Source organism: Protopterus annectens, chromosome 1.part1 (assembly GCF_019279795.1).
Source record: "Protopterus annectens isolate FY-2018-M chromosome 1.part1, PAN1.0, whole genome shotgun sequence".
NCBI classification, from domain to species: Eukaryota; Metazoa; Chordata; order Ceratodontiformes; family Protopteridae; genus Protopterus; species Protopterus annectens.
Window position 1 is genome coordinate 1,531,841,502 of NC_056726.1, and position 21,258 is coordinate 1,531,862,759.

General features: G+C 37.4%; 1 protein-coding gene across 2 annotated transcripts in view; it reads right to left on the minus strand.

The window, feature by feature from the left end:
- LOC122811208 (procathepsin L-like) overlaps nucleotides 1-3,445 on the minus strand; it is a 300,536-nt gene extending 297,091 nt beyond the window's left edge. Inside the window, exon 1 of one of the 2 annotated variants that reach the window (XM_044082904.1) lies at nucleotides 3,275-3,445. In XM_044082904.1, coding sequence (XP_043938839.1) covers nucleotides 3,275-3,374 — 100 coding nt within the window. In that variant the 5' untranslated portion in view covers nucleotides 3,375-3,445. The remainder of the gene's footprint in view (nucleotides 1-3,274) is intronic. The other variant, XM_044082896.1, reaches the window with a different exon arrangement.
- Nucleotides 3,446-21,258: the final 17,813 nt, after the last annotated feature.

The following is a 21,258-nucleotide window of genomic DNA, read 5'->3' on the forward strand; positions in this document are numbered from 1 at the left end:
CATGGGTACAGAGATTTTACCAAAGGGGATGACACTGCACTTTTTGACATTGAGCTTGAGGCCATGGCTCTAACACCAGGCATCTGTCTCAGTGAGGCCCTTCTGTAGAATGTCCAAGTGAATGACTGTTGTGGTCCACCATTCACTTGGAACACAGCCTATTCGAGGCTGTAGCTGAAGAGTGCCTCAAGAGGTCCTGATGGGTCATGTTTTTGACTGTTCAGGAGGCAGCTGGGGATGTTGTCGAGACCTGTAGAGCTGATGTTCTTGACTTTAGCAAGTGCTGCCAGCATCTTGTCCCTGCTAATACTTGAAGGAAGTATGCTGGAGGGGATTTCAGCTAATAAAGCTTGGGGAGGGTGATGTGGTGAAGTCTGAGCTGAATTTATCAGCCAGTAGATTTGCTGTGTCACCCTGATAGGTGTAGGTGGTACCATTCACCACTAGTTCAGCACACTGCTGTGTTTTACCCTTAAGGTTCTGGACATACAGTAGCTAAGGAAGGCCTTGTGATTATCCTTAGCCTTTGAGGCTATCCTGACATTGTGGATGGACTTGTTGGATTTAATTAGGTCTCTTAGTCTCTTGTTTAGTTGTATAAGACAGTACTTGATTAAGTTAGTTGATCTTCCTGATTTTGGCCATGAGTTTTTATATTTTATTATATAACCTCTTTAGGTGAGGATTCCACCGGTGAAGTTTGTTTTTAGTGTTCATTTTGAGTTTACTTCTGGTAGTTATGGTAGTCTGTATGCAGCCATTCACACGTTTACAATGAGACTCTGGGAATAATTCTACATATGTAGCTGTGGTCTCAGGCTTAGGAGGAGCCTTGAATTTTGACATACTGTTACATAATATGATGTAGTTTGCCTTACAATAGTTCCTAACTCTTACTGGTTTAGCTAGATTTTCTGGGTTGATTTTTACTTCAAAGGAGACAGTTCTGTGATCCGACCTCACTAGTGAGAAGGTGACATGGGAGGGGGGTGCAATGCTCTCCCATTTTGATAAGTACCAGTCCAGTATATCTGATCCTCTGGTTAGAACATGCACTATCTGTTGCAGGGTGTTTGCAATAATAAAGCACAAGAAGCATTGTGCCAGTAAATTTCAGGCAGTGTAAGCTTCCCAGTTTATAGAGGGACAGCTAAAGTCACTCATGAATAGGGTGTTCGACTGGAATGGTGAGCACTTCTAGTAGGTTTAGGTAAGAGTCATCAGACTCTAGGGGCATAGATGGTGACCTCTGGCTAGCCATGTTGTGGTGAGGGACCTATCATTGTTGACTTGCACATGCGTGAGCTCCATGGTATCATCCTATTTAACCAACCTGGAGGTACGTTTGTTATTAACATATATTAATCCTTGAACCTACCCCCCATCCAGCACACTTAGTGCCTCTGTCTCTAATCAAACACAGACTACCTGGGACTTAAGCAGGGCTTTATCACTCTACACCATAGGCTGAGATTCTGTAGTCTTGAATTTGATCGAAGTCTCCATTAGCCTTTTGTGTGAGTCTGAATTAGACAATGCACCTGACTGAAAATGAAGAGGAGCATTTGTGCTAGCAAATAGGCTTATCTGGTTAATTGTGACAAAACAAGCAACTTCTCATTCAAGGGTGTAGTCATAATTTGGGGAGTTGCACACCACCTTCCAGGCTTTTGCCACATCTACCAACAGTATAACTTTCTTTTTTCTATGGTAAACTTGGAAATTAAAATGATTTCATTAGAAGCCTTTAACTGGCTAGCTAACAATATAACAAGCATACTTCATTGTGGGCACAATGTTCTTTGTTGGCTCCCTTGAACTATTTAAATTGATTTATGTGTTGGAAGTTAAAGCACTTCTCACCTGTATGTTGGGCAAAACATGCATCTTGAAAATTAATTTGTGATATAGATTTCATTTTTCATAAACTCTTTTAACACATATTTATCTTTCCTATCAACTCTGAAAGCATGTCTGTTAATACAAATTATTTTCTATCATCTCTAAAAGTGGGAATTACCAGTACTTTAAAACGGTGTCCTTTATTTTGGATCTTTGTTCTTCTTATTTGTGTTTTCTCTGAGTTTTGAGGGAAAAGCTTGGGTTATTGATAGACTTACAGAATGGACTCGGTCAACTGATCTCTCTTGTGACTCGTGATTTAATGATTCCACACCTCACATATTCTGATTTCATAGCCTATCTGTGTTATTCATACCTCAGCAGACTATCTGTAATTTTCAGCAACGCTTCTGGTTTTGCAACAAAATCTTGCTCTCTCCCACTCTATATGTATGATTTTATATTAGTCCTGTTCTATTTAAAACAATTGAGCAATAATAGTCATTGCATTTAGTCAGTTTACCAGGGAAAACTGTGGTAATGTAAATTATTTTATTCTAACACTTTTCCAACTGAATAATATCAACAAATAAAATGTCCTCCTGATGTTGAGCCTTTGCCTTCATTATTTTTGGCTTTGTCCCTGCTTTTTGAGGGATAATGTTCATGCAGAGAAGGTAACCAGGCATACGGCATGTAAGCCACAATGTAAAAATTAATTTTAAAGAGGGACAACACAAGGGCACTAAATATGCCAGCATCAAACACACAAATAAGAGGGGTACCAGTGAGCCATTAAAGAAGATAACTGGTGATAAATATTACAAACTATAATTACAGACATGGCAATGTAACACATCAGCACATGTACTGTATTTTTAATTTCACATTTAGGATTATAACCATGCAGACAATGCCATCTGTGTTACTAAAGGTATAGGTGAACGGTGGACAGCAGTTTGGAAGATGGTGGACAGTTCCCAAAATCATGGCTACATCAGACACTTACAGTTAATTCTGTTATCCATTCAGCACAGTGCAAACTTTGAAACAATACCTGACTGCTGCTTGCCCAGATTTTTACCACTTATTTTTATTATTTTTTTTTGTCTTTATTATTTTTTTGTCTGTTCTTCATAAAACGTATGTTTTATTTTTTTTCTGGCAGATCACTTAGGACTGCAGTCACTGAACCATAACAGACGTTTCTAAGTTTCAGACTTCATATATTTTCAGAAAATGCATGCGAATGATGTAAAACATATTTAACCGACTTTATAAGTTTATAAGAACATTGTGTGCGTGCGTGTGTGTGTGTGTGTGTGTGTGTGTATACGCGCGTGCGCCAAGTTTTAACCCTTTCTTCCTAAGTAGCCAAGTACTTTTTTATGTGTTGTCTATAATTCTTTAGCCAAGAAGTTGGAATACTTACGAAATTTATCTTTCCAGTCTTCGAAATCAGGGTCATCTGTGGAGACAGTGATAGCAGTGCACAGAGCCAAGAGGGCACCGCAGACAACGAACCCCTTCATTATTAGAATAAAACAGCAACTGCCACTCTGCCATGCAGCCCGGGAGAGCAAAGAAAGATGCAACTGCAAGGTGTGCGTCCTGGGGTTCAGAGCCAGGAACCGGTGTTGGAGAGGGACTTTATATATGTGGAAGCAGCTGCTGCCAAAGAGCACAGGTGCGTCTTTGAACAGAACCGCAAGCTTTCGGTGTGTTAGCTCTGTAAAGTGCTTAATTCTTTATTTATCCTTTATTTTTAACCAGATAACGGGAAGGTCTGTTTTACTCGATTGTAGTACCTCAACTTTAGTTGGAAAGAAGTAGTTAAATAGATACCGATCCAGTTGTAGCTGCAGTTCCATCGCTTTTCTTTGATGGGGAGTATCAGTGTTTGAAAATTCAAGGTATATTACTTGGAACAACAAGATGTAAGATAGAGACCAATACTGTGACCCAGGCTACAGCTGCATGCGGGTCTCCATTTTAAAATAAAATAAATGGGAAAAACATGAGGGCATCGTGCGGTTAAGAACATACATATAGGGATACCTGCCATGTGACACCTGACTGTGCATATTAAGGTTTACCTGTGTTCATGTTACTTCCTCTTCTTTGGAATAGAGATTGAAAGACCAGATGAAAGCCAAAACCACTTTACAGGAAAGAAAACAGAGTCTTTAGTTAAAATGAACACAATGAATGTTTGGCAGATATGAGTCCAACAGGCAATCATGTCATGAGCTCTAAACCTACTTTGGGCTCCCTGTCTTCTAAATGGTGTCATATTGATTGAAAAATGTCCACTATTTACAAAGGCTATAGTTAGGGTTTTTCTGAAAAAGTACATTAATTTCCAGCATGTAGCCCACACCATCTTATACAAGCATTGCATGTTTCAGGACAACGTACTTTTTACCTTTTCAGCATGGAACAATAAAAACCCTGAAATCAAATGCTAAGCAATAAACATTTTTAATTGGCCTTTCTCTGTGTGGGGGAACAGCCCTAAACACTCTTAAAAAGCATAAACCATAATAAATAGAGACTTTTGCTTTAAATTCTAAGATATCCCATTGCTCAATCTCCTTTTCTAAATTGTTATGGTCCACCATACTGTAAATAACAGCATTCAGTAATTATACATGTTACTGTTTCCCAGTTTTGCTTCACATTCCATGCCGTAAATGTTTTATTTATTTAGTTAGTTATTTTGTCTGCAACTGACAAGTTACTGACCATTATATCTATATTTGCTTGTAGGCTTCATTTCAGTTTTTTTTGTAACTTTGGGCTAGCCTGAAAATGAACCATGTGAATGCCTGCATGGTTAACAAACAAACAAACAAATACATAAATAAATAGTCCCCCATTATTTCTGGCTTTTTTTCCAGAATTCATTAGCAAGGAAGTTGGGAGTATTTACTACATTTAACCTTGATGACCTTGGCTTCAGTTGAAAGACAAAGGTAATAACTGCAAATGACCTCTGCTGGTCTAACTGCAAAGTAGGGCTTTATCTGATTAATATTCTGAGTGTCACTAGAGTTATTTGCATTGTGCGCAAGCCATTTAAATCTTGTCACATTCTTCAGAAGAAAAAGTTATGCAGTTCTACAAGTGTGACCATTTTATTAGCAAAGTCACCTCAACAGTATGAGATTCAAAATTTCAGTAATATTCTGTGAAGGCAAATTGAATATGGAGTTTTTACCAGAATGAGTATAGTCTACGGCCAGCAAGTACAGACATTATACAATTCTAGCAGATAATATGGATCTTTAATCGCCATAATGTGCTGCTGCCTTCTGTTCCTAAATCAGTATCTGTAGTACATAACAGAATCTGAGATGGGATGTGTCCATTCTGCCATTTATAATCCCTCCTCATGCAGTGTAAAAGATTCCCGAATGTCTGTAATAGAAAAAGGATAAAGATAAATTATTAGAAAAAGGATAAAGATAAATAAAACAATTGAAACGTGCTTACAGAAGTTCTCTAGCATAGGCAAATGCAATTAAATCCTATTGTTGTCAGAAAGATATTTCCTTTTCTATGAATTCCCAAAATGTATGGAAATGGAGAAATGTCAGTCTACTTGTTTGGGAAGCTTTATACTATGATAATTTTAAGCAGGTCTAAAATTGTCCTTTGAAAGCATTGTTGAGAAAACAACTTTCCAGCCCTGGAATTTCTAATGAGTTTAGCAGATTCTAGTGCTAAACATCCACAGAACAGCTTGCCTTAAAACTGAAACACTGTTTCAAAGGACTTAGATACATGTTTCATAGAGCTTAGACTGTTCTACGCAACAAAATATAATATGATTTGCAATGTATCCAATTCCATTATTAGTATCAGAACTGCGATATAGATTACAGAAGGTGACCTTCCATTTAGAGTAACAAAAGGAAGGAGTGATATGTCAGCGGATGTTTAGAGAAGTCAGTCCACAATGCAGTATACAGTTCCTGAAGATGTAAAAAACCTGAAACTGTTACAGAATGCCTTGCCAATATTATTTATTTGTTTATTTACATTTGTATACCGGGAGTTTCCAACTGGGCCAGAAGCCCATTTTCAGCGGAGGCCCGGGGAGAAAAGCTCCACAAAAATATAAGCAATATTCAATAAATAGATAGTACAATAGTATACATACAGTAAGATGCAGAATGCATATCTTCTAGTTAGTCTATACAAAGCAGTATTCAATACAGTTTTCTAGTAGATACAGGTTCAAAAATAAAAAAATACAAGCATTTCAGTGAAGATCACGCTGAGAAAAAAAAAGGTAGCAGTGTGTACATATTAAATAATAGTTATAACCAAATGAGATTTCCTTTATATATATTTATTTTTGGGTAGTAATAAACACTGAGGAGAGGGAGAAAATGAGGTAAACAGTGGACAGCGTGTGGAGAGACCTATAGATATCAAGCTATCATGTGTTAATGACCATGTTATGGATCAAGATCAAAGGTCATAGTCTGTCTTGGTTCTTTTGCTCTCTTAGCTACTTTTGATATTATGCTCCACGGTGTCTTAAATGACTGCTTGAGACCATATTCTGGTATTTTTGACATAATTCCTAAATGATCTACCTGATAATTCTCAGGTGAATCTTAGTGGGTGGCTACAGGGGCTCATTTCTCCACTGGTCACACTCTCTGGAGTGTAGAGAGCCACGGGGTTCAATCTGGGCACCTCTGTTCCTCATAGCATATGTGCTTCCCCTTAGGGAAGTCATCCAAGGGAATGTATTTCTTATGAGTCATATGCTGATGATGTTAAGCTTTACCATTCCATCACTTACATGTCTGTGCTTGACTTTTCTATGTTAAAAGTCTGCTTTGAACTAATTTTTAATTGAAGTAACAATAATCAGAAGAGACTCACCAAAAAAATACATTTTACTAGTGCTTGGCACTGTACATCCATTACACCCAACTCGTCTTCCTCCTTATTATACATCTTCTTCTTTCGGTTAAATACAATTTTATATATATATACACACACACACACACATATATATATATATATATATATATATATATATATATATATATATATATATATATATATATATATATATATCTATATGAGAGATACAGTGTAATGTTTGCCCTATGTGGGAGATCTGAGTATTATTCTTGATGTAAGATTTACCACAAAGAACCAGTGTCAGCTGTCTTGAAGACATCTCATTTCAGTCTCTAGACTATTTCCTGGCTCCAGAACCATACGTCATCATTACAGCTTGTGATAGTAATCCTTCCACTGGTGTTTTCTTTCCCATTTGGGAATGTAGCAGAACTACAGCAGGAGCTGGGACTTCTTAGTTATGTCATATCATCCGACTGCAGCTTGATGCACAGTGGCTGGCACCATTTGCAAGATCAGTGTTCAAGATTCTTCTCACAGACTGGACTCTATGTAACGTGGACCCTGCTTATCTGAAAGACCTTTCAGTTACTTATGTCTTAGGTTCCTCAGGTGATCAGAACAGAGTTGTTCATTGTTCCAGGGGACCACACTGGGAAATATCAGGTGATTATGTTTTGTTTATTTTACCCCAGTTCTCTGCAATCCTTTTATTCAGGAGGTTCACAAAGTTTCTCCCTTGGGTTTATTTTTAGTATTAATAAGGTTTTTTATCATATTTGTTTTCATTAGTATGTTTCTTACTGTTATTTTATTTTGTATAATTATTTTACAGTGCTTAGGTAATTAACCATATAATACTTTAGAAAACAATAAGACAGGATATAAAAGACAGCCAGCTTCCAAAGCTACATGGCACCTTCCACACTCTCAAACTATTAGGTAGCGCAGCTCAGATTGAGCTGCCTAAAATCACAGGTTTGAATGCCAAACCCTTCAGAGTAAAATATATACATGTATATATATATATATATATATATATATATATATATATATACACACATATATATATATATATATATATATATATATATATATATATGGGTCCACTTTGTTATTTCGAAATACTGAAATCCAGAATTTCAGTATTTCAGACTTACAAAGTCGAATACTCACATTTCTGAAACCGGCAGAAGCGTGAAATTCAAAATACCGAAGTACCGATATTTCGAATTTCTGCTTCCGGTGGTATGGAAAGTGGATGTTTAGGTTTTATTTTGGTAAGTTTGTGTGTATTAGTATGTTGGTTAGGAGTTTAGTGTGTGTAGGTGTGTGTTGTGACTGTTATGTGTGTGTTTGAGGGACTGTAAGATATGTGTGTGTGTGAGTTTCATTTGTGTTACTGTTTGTGTGATCTCGGAGCTAGAATATATAAGTAGGGGGGTGCGGGGGGCTTGCCCCCACATGCGGGGTGCAGGGGGCTTGCCCCTCTGCTTATATGTAGTTTATATTAGTTTGTTTGGTTGTGGGGGAGGGTTTGCATGTTTATGTGTGTGTGTTGTATATGTAGCGAGAGTACGGGATTTTGAATTTTGTGGTTGTGTTTTTTTGAGTTTGTGAGTTTTGGTTGAGTTTTTGGCTTTGTGGTTTTGGAATACTGAAATTCGGGATTTCTGTATTTTGAAATTACAAAGTGGACCCATATATATATATATATATATATATATATATATATATATATATATATATATATATATATATATATATATATATACACACACACACACCCTGGCAAAATCAAAAAACAGGAAGGGGAATGGAGGAAGAATGTGGTTACGGCAGAAGTGATAATTCCAGCATCGACTGTTAGTATATTTGGGAGGTGGAATGAGAAGGGGCCAGGAGCCCCTGGAGAATGGCCCTAGCAAAGCCTTATCTAGACCTTGAGAAGGAATCAAGCTTGTAGTGTTTTGTAAAAGTGTGTACAGAGGACAATGTTGCTGCCTCTATAATACTTCCAGAATCGAACCCTTTTCAAAAAGCCATAGATGAACCTAAGACCCTGGTAGAGTAGGCCTTAACCCTTCCTTGAAAAGTTTTGTTGTTGTGAGAATAATAAAAGGTAACAGCATTAGACAACCAACCAGAAACAGTCTGCTATGACACAAGTTGTTCCTTCTTCTTACATTCCCAAAATGAACAACTGTTCCACAGATCTGACAGATTTTTTTCTGTCACGATTATACCTGAGCTGTCTCTGGACAACCAAGGTATGGAGTATCCTTTCTTCCTCATTTTTAGGTTCAGCAAAGAAATTGAGGAGATGGATAGTTAGGCATAAATAGACTCAGATGGCATTTTAGGCATTTAAGAAGGATTACTTCTCAAAGAAACCCTGTCACTGTGGAAAATAAGATAGGGTGATGCACTGTAACCGCTTGCAACTGAGATACTCTTCTTCCAGAGTTCAGAGCAAACAATATTTCATATTAAGAACCTCGAGTTTTCCAATTGTGCTGGTTCAAATGGAGCAAGTATTAGCTTCTCTAACACAAATTGAAGATCCCATGCTGGAGTCATGGGTTTTCTTGGGGGTCTGTTATGCAAAACCCCTTTCAAAAAGACATGACCATGAAAAGTCCTTGAAAGAGGAGAAAAATGAACCTTAGTGGAGGAGTAAGAAAGGCCAAAAGATAGAAACTTACACAGATATTATAAAATCAAGAAACTCTAGCCCTGCATGGGTGCTGGTTATGTTCTTGGCACCAACTACAAAACCTTTTCCATTTACTAATATAAAATTTTCTAGTAGCAGTCTTTCTTGCCTCCATTAGTGCCTGCTGCACATCCTCAGTAAACAGGTGTCTAAGGGTAATTAAGACCCTGTCTAAGGGTAATTAAGACCCTATCATCCAGGCAGTCGGCAAAGTTGATTGGTGTAAGGCTGTAGCAAACACCATTGTTCTTGTGTGAGCAGATCCATTCTGTGAGGAAGCTTGGGGTAATTGCCCATGGCCGTTTCCAAAAGAAGAGAGAACAACTGTTACCTGGGCCAGAATGGAGTTACCACAGTTATTTTGGGGAATTCCTTTTGAGTCTTAAGACATACCCTGGGTATCAGTGGAAAGAACTGGAAAGCAAACAGGAATATTCCTATCCAAGAAAAAGAAAAATAATCTGTCTTCCAGGCCTTATTGCATGGAGTCCTGAAGTAGAATCTTGTCAGAAGATTGTTTGGAAAAGAGGCAAATAGGTCAACTTGAGGAATTCCACACAGATGAGTCAAATCTTGGAAGACTGCCTGATCTAGTTTCCATTCATGGGGGTCTATCTTTATCTTGATCTGCTTGTCTGCCACACAATTTTCTCTGATGGAATGTAGACTGCCTGCAGAATAAGATTGTATTATGAAGCTATATCTCAAGCTAAAATGGCTAGCCTGCAAAGGGGTACAGCCTGGTTCCTCCCACATCCTCATAAGTTCATAGATGTGTACTAGGCTAATGGCCCTAGGGCCTTTACAAGCCTAGCCATAGGATTTCCCTGGCATAGTGCCACCTGACCTGGTGTACCACATGACTGTGGTATTATGTGTAACAACTTGAAGAGGTCCTGGGGAGCAAAGATGATTGAAAGAGTTGAGTGCTTTGATAATATATTTATGTGTGTCTGTCTCTCTTTGGTGTCCCACACACCTTGCACTTTTATCCTGAAACTGCTGCCTAAGCAAAGCACAAATCTAATAAAATAGTAATACAAGCATGGCCAAAGTCTGTACTGCTTCACTAGTGTCCAAGACATTTTGTGCCAACGTACTTGTCCTAGGTTACTTTAATATAAATAAATTCATTTAAAGTGAGAATTGCATCTTCATTCTCAGCATGAAATTGAATACAGTCAGGACTGATACAGAATCCCACAAATGGTGTGTCTTGTATCCCCTCCTGTTTGCTGTTTTTATAGACAGGGTTATCACAATGCAGCTCAAGTCTTGAGACTATCTAGTTTAGGGGCAATCGGGTTGCCATCTTTACTGTTGACATATGATGTTGACCTGCTAGCCACAGATAACAGAAATCACCTGCATTGGAGCAGTTTACTGTTGAGTATAATGCAGTTGGAGTGAAAATAATCACCTCCAAATCAGAGGTAGTTGTTCTGTTCTGGAAAGTAATGGATTGTTCTCTACAGATGGGGAAGGGAGTGGCTACTACTGGTGCAGGTGTTTATGTATCATGTGGTCTTGTTACCATGTAGTAACTAACAGACGTGTGTTGTGATGGTAATACTGCAACCATTGTGAAGGACCGTGGCCATGAAGGGAGACCTCAGTCATAACATGAAACTCTTAATTTATTCGCTAGTCTATATACCATCGTCACCTATGGCCAACAGCTTTGGATAGTGACTAGGAGCATGAAATTCTAGATATGAATTGCAGAAGTAAGGCTCCTTCATGGCATGGCTAGACTCACTCAGCATGACACAGTGAAAAAATCAGCAGTCTGGTAGGAGCTCATAGTACATCCACTGCTTACCTGGGATGAGAAAAGTCAGTTGAGGTGTTTTTTTATAGATGTCTTCAATAGGAGGTGTACCAGGGACAACACACCAAGATGAGGCAGAAATAGAATACATTGTATATACATTGGATTATACCTCTCACCTTTCCTGGGCACATTGGGGATCCTGTAGTATGACACGGACACTATTGTTAGAGTCCAGGAAGCCTGGCTTACCACACCTAGCATGCTAACACTGCAACCAGAACTCAAATAACCAATTTTGAAAACTGATGGACAGATGGATGCTGTTCCAGGAGAATCATTGATTCAGACAGCTTTGTCCAGTACTTTGGGAAATAGTGCTCATTATGTTTTATTTGCTTTTTGTCCTGTTCTGCCACCTCCACGTTTGTATTTACATGTTTTTCATTTACCACAGATCATTTCATGATGTTTTCCCTTTACAGTTTACATCCTGCTGAAAACATCAACGGCCTTAAGACCATCAGTGATCCAGACAGACTGGCAGTCCTTCCCTCTCAGTCTTTTATAAATTCTCCTGTGATGACTTCTGTCCTGACTTTTGAACCATGAAAGACCCACCATCTCCTTAACCTCCTATTCTTTTTAGATAACAAATGGGTCCTCAAGTACATTTTAAAGGGCCTAAACTTTCATCAGCAGATAAATAAGAATATTGGCATGATATATTCATATCCCTGTGAATTCCCTCCTCTGAAACAAACTTCCACTGCATGTCAAGTAGAGTAGCAACCTTATGTCAATCAAGTGAAGCCTAGGCAATTTGATGGCAGGCTTGACATTATCCCGTTCTATTTGTTGTTGTCATGCTTGAGGTTGAAGTGAACTTTTGCATTTGGTTTATTGGTTTCACTTGTAATCATCTGTAAACTGATTACTCAGTACTTACCTTTGAAGCTGTGAAGTAATTACTTCAATATTCTGTGGGGTGAGGGCAGTATATTCTTGGTGCAGACAAATGGAAAATTCCAAGCTCCCTTCAAAGCTCTTTCTAGATTGAGAGTACGTTACATTATGGATGCGCTTTTGATTATGCAAATTATGGTAAGAATATGGGTGAGGTGGGTAAAAATCATAAGATAGCTCAGTTCCAGGTAATAGAAAAGTGAGTCACATCCCAGCTGGTCTTCCGCCTGGAAATTTTTTAGCCTTCTCTGTGAAAAAGGGGTTTAAGTAACTGATATAAAATGTCACAAAACAAAGCAAATAATGCAATATAAGGCTTTCTTTAATTCTTAACATGTTTTTCTTCCACTAATGTAGGTGGGCAGCTTGTGAACAATCTTCATACCTTGAGACAAAATCCGTGAGGAAGAAGGTGATCAGTATTTCTAAATACGGTATTTTCATTCTGGGTTAGAATACAAAATAATTATCACATATCTTAAAGTCTTGTAGCCCTAAGAATAGATTTTATTAATTTGTTATTTAGGTAAACCTACTTGAAAAAATGTGTCTTATCATGACCCAAAATCAATGTCAGAGAAGGCTTCTTGTTCAGAATTGCACAGTTTGATATTGGTAAATGAGGAAACCAAACTGTGAAGTTACAGGATGTAGCTTCTTTGTAGCTAATAGTATTAACTTTTTGTGCTAAACTGATTGCAAACAGTGATTTCAGTACAAGGGGGGTAGCATTTTAAAGTTTTCGCTTTAGCATTTTAACTTTACTGGCCTTGATGGAGTGCAGCTCATCAGGGCAGCCAGTCGGAATGGAGCTCACCGCATGTCAGTTCAAATGTGTTTTCAAGCGGGAGGATGCAAGCATTATGTTGGTCGAAGTGGGAGGATTTCAAGGACCTGCAAGGAAAGTGGGAGGATTTGTTGGTCTCACGGCCCTACAGCATATCTTTGGGATATAGGTGGCAACCAGAATATCTACTGAACACTAATGTGAACATAAGGAGGACAAGCCATTATGCACAGAAGGTGCCCCACTTAAGAACTGGGGACCCAGACAGATAAGTGAATGTGATTTGTTTGATTGACAACAAGTGGGGATATCCACCAACATAAGCTCCACAGCAAAAAAAAAAAAGTTTGTTTTTGTTATAAATTGAAAGTGCCTTTCAGCTAAATGTTTTCAGGGTATTTTTAGTCAGTTTTTCCTTTGAACTATGACCATGAATCTGAGAGTTGAACTAAAGAACCAAGATACACACAAAGCGTTGTATATGCCTTTGATGTTGCTGTATTACTGTGATACAACATGTCCGCTGTGATTAGTCTGACTGGCTCAGAAATGTATATTACCTTTTCTCTAGCACTGTAACCATTCTACTGACTGAGTTTCCTCTTTCAGCTCTTGTCCAGGTAGTTCACTTTTCATCTTTGAATCAATTCATTGAGCTGCAAGGATGCTTTTGACAAAGAAGGAATTGTGCTAGGCCTTGATATTACAGATGCTTGTCTCTTGCTGAATCATGATTTAGGAATCTCTAAAAGATTCTGCTTATTGAGCAATAAATCAGTCATGGTGACAGTATGCTGACATGCTCCTAAAAGTGGGGCACAGTTTGGGTCATTCTCCGCTGACAGCAATTATTCTCCATTTAAGAGGCAATCACTTTCAAGTTATTCTTCCCAGAAGAAGTCACAGGAAAATATTGCTCACTCATGATGTTGAAAGAAAAATGCACAGTGAAAAGTAGATTAATATTTAATGTCATCTTCAAACACAGATCAGACAAACTGCCATGCTTTTTCAATAGACATATACACTGTTCACACATTTTACAAAATTTCAGCCAATATATATCATAAGTGTTTGCTAGATCCTTAATGCAACAAATTTTAACACTGCATGTTCAAAAATTTGAAATCACTGCTGATTTTATTTCATATATCATGTGTACACATGCACAATTCATGCAAACACACAGATACACTACCAGAAATGCACACTTGCAGTATATAGAACTGTAGTAAGGTATAGTAAATATGTAATTTTTTGAGGTCAAAGTGACCTAAGTTTGAATGTTTAGATGGGAAAATTGAATAAGATATGTATGTTCAATGACTAGGTTTAAAGTAGCTTTGATGGATAATGTAATGGATATCAGCAAACTACAATAGCTGTGAATTTAAACAAAGATACAAAGATTAATTATAACAAGAAACTGATACTAACATTATTTGCTAAAAAACTAATATTAGCCTCTTTCACTGAAAAATACAACTTTCTTCTCTGTCTTATCTTAGGCTGAGCCTGAAACTGGTCCACTGGACCAGTGGTCTACCACAATTCTATTAAACAAATAAATACATAACATAATGTATTTGTTTTGAGAAAGTAGAAGTTTGGATGTCATTTTATGACCTTCTTTTTACTAGCATTCTGTGTGATGTCAGATATCCGACGTCAAGGACTGTATTTAGAACCGAGGGGCTGGTGAGTAGTGTGGACTGTATTTAGAACCGAGGGGCTGGTGAGGTGTGTGTGTGTGTGTGTGTGTGTGTGTGTGTGTGTATGTAGAATTCCCCACTTAGGGGGCTGTCTAGTTAAATAACTTTGCTCAGAGTCAAACCCCGGGGGGGGGGGGACCAGTTGGAGGAGGCCACTGATCCATTACATTGCCTAGGGCCCCATTTGGACACGATCCAGCTCTGTGTATCAGGAAAAACTGAATACTCAAGAACTAAAGCTGAGGATTTATAAAGTACTATATGTAGCTGTATTCACTCCCTGAGTAGCAAAGTTAACAATCTAATTATAGCCTACAAGACGGCATTTCTCAAACAAGCTATCCCAGGTACTCCCTGGTACCTCCATAGAACCCCATTTAATAGGTGGACCATTGAGGTCACAAGCAATAAATAAATGGCCCTTATCAAAACAACTATAGACCTTACTCACATTTTTCTCTGTTGGTATCAAGTGGTCTGTAAAAGGCAGCAAGCATATAAAAATCCCAAGCCAAAAACAATCACAAGGCCTTTTTAATTATGTTCAAAATCTCAGATGCACAGTACAGCAATGCACTGAGCTGATTGTGAACAATGTTAGTTAAACTGAGACTGAAGATATAACTAACCAAATGGCTGATAAATTCAGCTCAAATCTAACCCCTCTCAACCCTCTACCTATCCCACAAGATATACCTGAAACTGACTCAGCACCATGTGTGTGTGTGTGTGTGTGTGTAAATGCCCCAGGTGGGATGGGTGGTGTGGTAGGGAATACCTCAGGCTTGAACCCTGTACCTTGTATGCAGGTGTTAAAGACCTGAATTACCACCATTTGTAAAAAAATTGCAGATTTTTGCCTCATATTTGATCTGATCAATATCTGTATCATATCTGTGTTTTTTAAATATTGCAATGCTTGAAATTTGATGGTGCAGTGGTAGCATGATGTCTCACAGCTATAGGTTCTTGGGTTTGGTTCTTGGCTGGGGTGCCTTCTTTGTGGGGTCTGTATCTTCTCCCTGTGTTTGTGTGGGTTTGCTTTTGTGTCCTCCCATGTTACAAAGACATGTCTGCATTATTTTTTCCTGGGCCTCTGCTGAGAATTGTTTTTTTTTTGTTCCAAGTCAGACTGTCCTGATTAACAAATTGACAGGCATTTAAATTTCAGACTTCAGGTTTCTGAATGTTTACTTCCTTACATATTTGATGGTGCAGTGGCAGTATTGTTGCCTCACAGCTATAGGTTTTCTGGTTTGATTCTTGGCTGGGGTGCCTTCTGTGTGGAGTCTGCATCTTATCCCTGTGTTGGTGACATAGTAAAACAACTTTTATTCTAGCAATAAATATATACTAACACAACCTTTTTATAGCAATTTTTAAGTTTATGACTATTTGAAATGTGTCCTTATTTTTGGGACTGTAATACCCTGTTATTGGCTTTGTCCAGGTTTTTTGTGCTAAGGTTGACAGCTATGGCAAGAACTGAATTCACTGAATATGTTTGAGGGCTGTATTCCCTCATTACTGGCTTTGTCCAGGTGTTTTGTGCTAAGAGGTTGACAGCTATGGTGAGAACTGAATTCATTAAATGATAGCCATTTAAGTTTCAGTCTTCCTCAAAGCAGGTGATTTGGCATAGTGGTATGTTGTTCTGACTATTTTGCACAGCGACCTTGGCAGTAAAATGTATGATGGTAACACAGCATTTTATTCTAGCAGCTTTCCAAGATTATACAAGCAATGTTTAATGTGTTCCTGTTTTTGCCCTTTGACAATAAATTTGGCTTTTCCAGACTTCTGTTGAGATGTAGTTGAGTATAGATTTTACAAGGAGCTGAGAGCTGCAGGGAAGAGAAGTTTAGTGCTGATTATGCTAAGTCAGCTCACATTGCTAGTAGCACAAAATGTTGTGTACTTGCTTTTAATGCAGAAGGTTGTTGGTTCTACTCTGAATGCTGCTGTACTGAAAGTTAAGCCACTAACTATGAGCCTGTTTTCAGTTTGCCATCCATTTCCTATTGCAATATTACTAGCTTATTATTAATGTAATTTAGGCAATTTATTCCTCAGGGGCATCAGACACTTTATTTTGAAGTCATGAAATATAAAGGTGATTGCTAGCAGCAACCTCTTCATTAGTTAGATTTATTTAACGTGGAATTATTTAGATGACTTTTTTTACTACTTCAGAGATAGTGCATATTATTTACTGATAATGGTGGACTGTAAAAGTTTGACTAGACTTTTATGATGGAAATGTTCTGAATTGGGCAGTTTTGTTTCATTGTTTACTGGAAAAATGTTCAAAGCAATAGGAAGGTGTATCAAAGAGCACATGTATGTTTCATATGCAAGCGGCCTATGATTTAAAAGCAGCCCAGAATTAATTCTTATCTGCCACGGGTAAAATGTATTTTTCTTTGAATGTGGGTTTTAATGTTGTTTCAGTGAATGTGAGTTTCAAGGGCAGAGAAGTTTTAATGCCAAGTTTGTTTAGCAGATGTCTTAGTGTTTGTGCTGTAAAATGCAAAATAAAACGTTCAAATGAAGTTCAAATCATCATAGAAGTAAATCAGTATGTACATTAGTGTTTATGGTAAATGGAGTGAAATAGCAAAGTAATGGATCACTGGAATGGCTGCAGGGGGAGGCTCCATTCGACTATGGTTTTGTGAGGAAACTTAGACAGCCCCAGCTGAACTATACCTCCCAACTGTCCAGATTTTCAAAGAATGAATAGATTTTTTGCTTCTTATTTTTGGTTTGTTCCTCAATTTGTGGTTATCTGGCAAATGATTTAGGAATTAAGTCACTAAATAATGACACACTAGTTTCAGACTTTATAACCTTCAGAAAAATGCATGCTAAAATAAGACCTGTTCTATCAACTGTCCCAGTTTATACAAGAGCAATTTAGTACTGTTTATATGTTCCCTCAATATATTTGGCCTTGTCCAGATTTATTGCATTAACAGGTTGAGAGGTACATGCAAATAAATTGCTTTATAGAATTAGGCATAGCCAAACCTCAACTGTCCCTGATTTTGGCTCAAAATGTTGCTCTTCCCCTAATGATCCCTCCACAAAATAGCAATTTTGGAAGAAAACATAGAGGGTTTACTTTACTTTTATAAATAACTGTAATGATCAGAGTTATACATTACTTTTATTTCAGAAATGCATGTAGATTCTCTAATTTTGTCAGCTGGTCTAAGTTAACTGTGCTCATATTAAAATGGTGTCCCTCCTTTGACAGGTTCCCAGCTGTATTGTCTGGCAATTTTATATTTTTGCATCACATTTTTGGTCCGTTTTTCATAAAATTGCAGTTTTCTGGCAAATTAGTGGCAAATTGTTAAAGACTGAAGTTAGAAAATAATGCAGACATTTCAGTTTCAGATTTCATACCTTTCAGAAAATTCGTACTGATGCAAGACCTACTACTATTCTATTATCTTTCTAAGTTTATAAGAGCAATATTTAAAAAGAAATGTCCTTATTTTTGGGCCTTTGCCTCAGTTTGTTTGTTGCTGTAAGAGGTTGTGTGTGTGTGTGTGTGTGTGTGTGTGTGATTTTCTAGAAAATTGAAGGCTGAAGTTGCTAAATAATGACAGACATTTGAGCGAACATTATTTAATATCTGTCCCTGTTTATTTTAGGCTTTGTCCATATTTCTTGCACTAAGAGGTAGGTAGGGGGTGTGTGTGTGAATGAAACATCCTAGTTAGTGGTAGCAGGTGGTTTAGTAATTTACTCAAGCTCAAAACCTGTACCTTAGTTACAGAAAACAAAATCATAAAGTCTCTACCCCAACTACCATGCTGCATTTTTCAAAGAACTGACATTTCAGGTTAATTTTCAATTCAAGGAACTGAGTTTCAGTGAATTTATATTATATTACTGAAGAGGCATTACAGCGAATGCCTCTTCATTGACACTAAAAGAGCAAACCGTGAATTAGCAGTTTGAGAGCTGTCAGTACAAATTTGAAAATCCTAGCTACACCCCTGATTGCAAATATGATAATGATTGTATTATTGGTTTAACCCTTCCCAACACACACACACACACACACACACACACACACACACACACACACACACACACACACACAGTGAAATAATTAATCCTGGCACTGCATGAATTCTGACTTTATTTCTGAACAAACTGGACGCATAAAAAAATCTTTTAGGTCTGTTCAGAGTCCTTGTACAAATGTAATATTAATGAATATAACTGAATGAAATCTCATGGAATCTAAGATGCTCTTTTTGTTAGTAAACAGTTCTATCATAAAGGTGTCCAGCAAACTTACATTGTTAAAACTATATATTTGATTTATCAGTACAGTTTCACAAAATCCTAACCATAATATAAGTAAAATATTAAAGATGGACTAGTAAATAGAAAACAAAGTTAAAACTCATGTGTCAAGCTGAGAGCAGGTGGACAGATTTCCTTTTTTTCATATATGGTTTAGTTAAAATGTTCCACTGAAACTCTGTATGACCATCTGGTACTTTGGTTAGCACAGTTTCTACTAAGTAATTAGAATGATAGGCGTGTGATAGCACTTTCATTTCAACTTTTGTTTTTATCTCTAGCTAAAACAATAAAAAATATTATCTATAATAACTGGTACCTATCTGAAACAATAATTGCATTATTAAGCAATACACCTAATGACGTTTTTTTTTTCATTTGATCAACATAGGTGTTACTGTTTTATTTATTTATTTATTTATTTATTATTTATTTATTTTACATTTGTTGACCAGGAATGTCTGACTGAGCCAAAGCCATTTTTCAGCATAGGCCTGGGGAGAAAAGCTCCAAATTAAAACAGACAAAAATTAAGCTAAGATAATACAAAAAATATAACATTTTATGGTATTTTAAGATCGCGGGTGAATAGCATAAAACCGGCTTGATTTCCTTATTTTACCCACTTTTTTCCATTATTACACTTAAAAAGAAACATTTCTTTATACTTGTGTTAACTGAGCTACAGTCTTGAGTTTAAATTCTTAATGTAATTGTCGTAACTGGCCAATACAATGCAAAGCAGTTCCTGAATCTCATCAGACCGTAATGTAAGAATATGAAATGCATTCTGTTAAAGCAACTTCACTGCTTTCACTTCTTAATGTTAATATACACAAATTATTAACTCATGATAGCACTTCAGTAAGAACTAATGCTAAATTTGTATAATCCAGTCTAAAGGTTTAGCATCAAAAGTCTTGGGGGGTCACTCTTTTGGATTCCTCTTATACTTTTTAGGTCAACATTTGACATCAAATGACCCGGATTAGCCCCGGTTTAGGGATAAATAGAATTCATACCAGTTTGCACATGAGAAGCAGAATATGGAATTGTATTTTGCATGATGTTGCATATTACCATACCAGCTAATGTAGCTGCGTGTCAGGAAAGGCAGTAAGAAGCCTTGTGCTTTGCATATAGAAAAACAGCATTAACGTGAATATCTTCACAACATCATTGCTGTGAATGCATTGGTATAAAATTCCATAATGGAAGAGATCTGGTTTAAAATGAAATGGTAAGAAAATACATTTAACTCCACCAAAGGTGGAAGAATTTTAGTCTATATTAAAAACAACCTCACATCCAGACTAGTTAAAGTGGATGACTCAATGGAACACATCCATATGCAACTCAGCATAAACAGGGTCTCCTACGATATCCTTGTAACCTATAGGTCTCCCTCTATGTCCCAGGAAACCTATACTATCTATCTCAATGTATTAGAGTCCCTCTCTTTTCAACCTAATATGATATTCATGAGGGATCTACTGGGAATTCTACTCCACTTCTAATGCACAAGCCCAGCGATCCCTAAACTTTGTTAATGCCCACATCCTGGAACAGTCAGTCCATTTTCCTACCAGAGGTACACACATCCTTGACCTTGTACTCATCAACATGGGTCAGCAATGCTACTCAACCAATGTAATGTTTTTGCTCATCAGATCTGACCATAAGGCAGTATTGCTTAAAATAAAAATTAAATACGGGGACAGAGCAAAAACATAAACCTTTAGGAACTATTCCAAGCTAACCTCTCTCTTCTAAGTGACACCTTGGTTAAATTCCGGGCAGCCCCAAACCCAGTAAACACCATAACATATGCTGAGTTATTTACAAAATCTCTGTACAACCATATTGATAGCTGTATAGAGTGAGCTGTGCCCACTCATATTAAGAATAAGACAAACTCAAAAGATAAGCCACCCTGGTGGAATCACAATCCCACTCAGTTATACAACATAAGAAAAAATAAATCTTGGCCAAGTGTAGGAGCAACAAAGCCCTTCATACTAAATGTCCCCTGACCAACCTAAACAGGCAGCTAAGAGGGTTAATTAATATTTCAAAGGCTAAATTTGAAGAAAATATAGCTTTTCAGACAAAGGACAACCACAAACCTTTCTACTGCTTTGTCCTAACCTCAGGAGAAATACATAGCAATGTGCAGAATTTATTGTAAATCTTATCACCCACACTGAATTAGAGGCCATTGCCAACCTTTTGTTTGACAGGTTGAACTCAA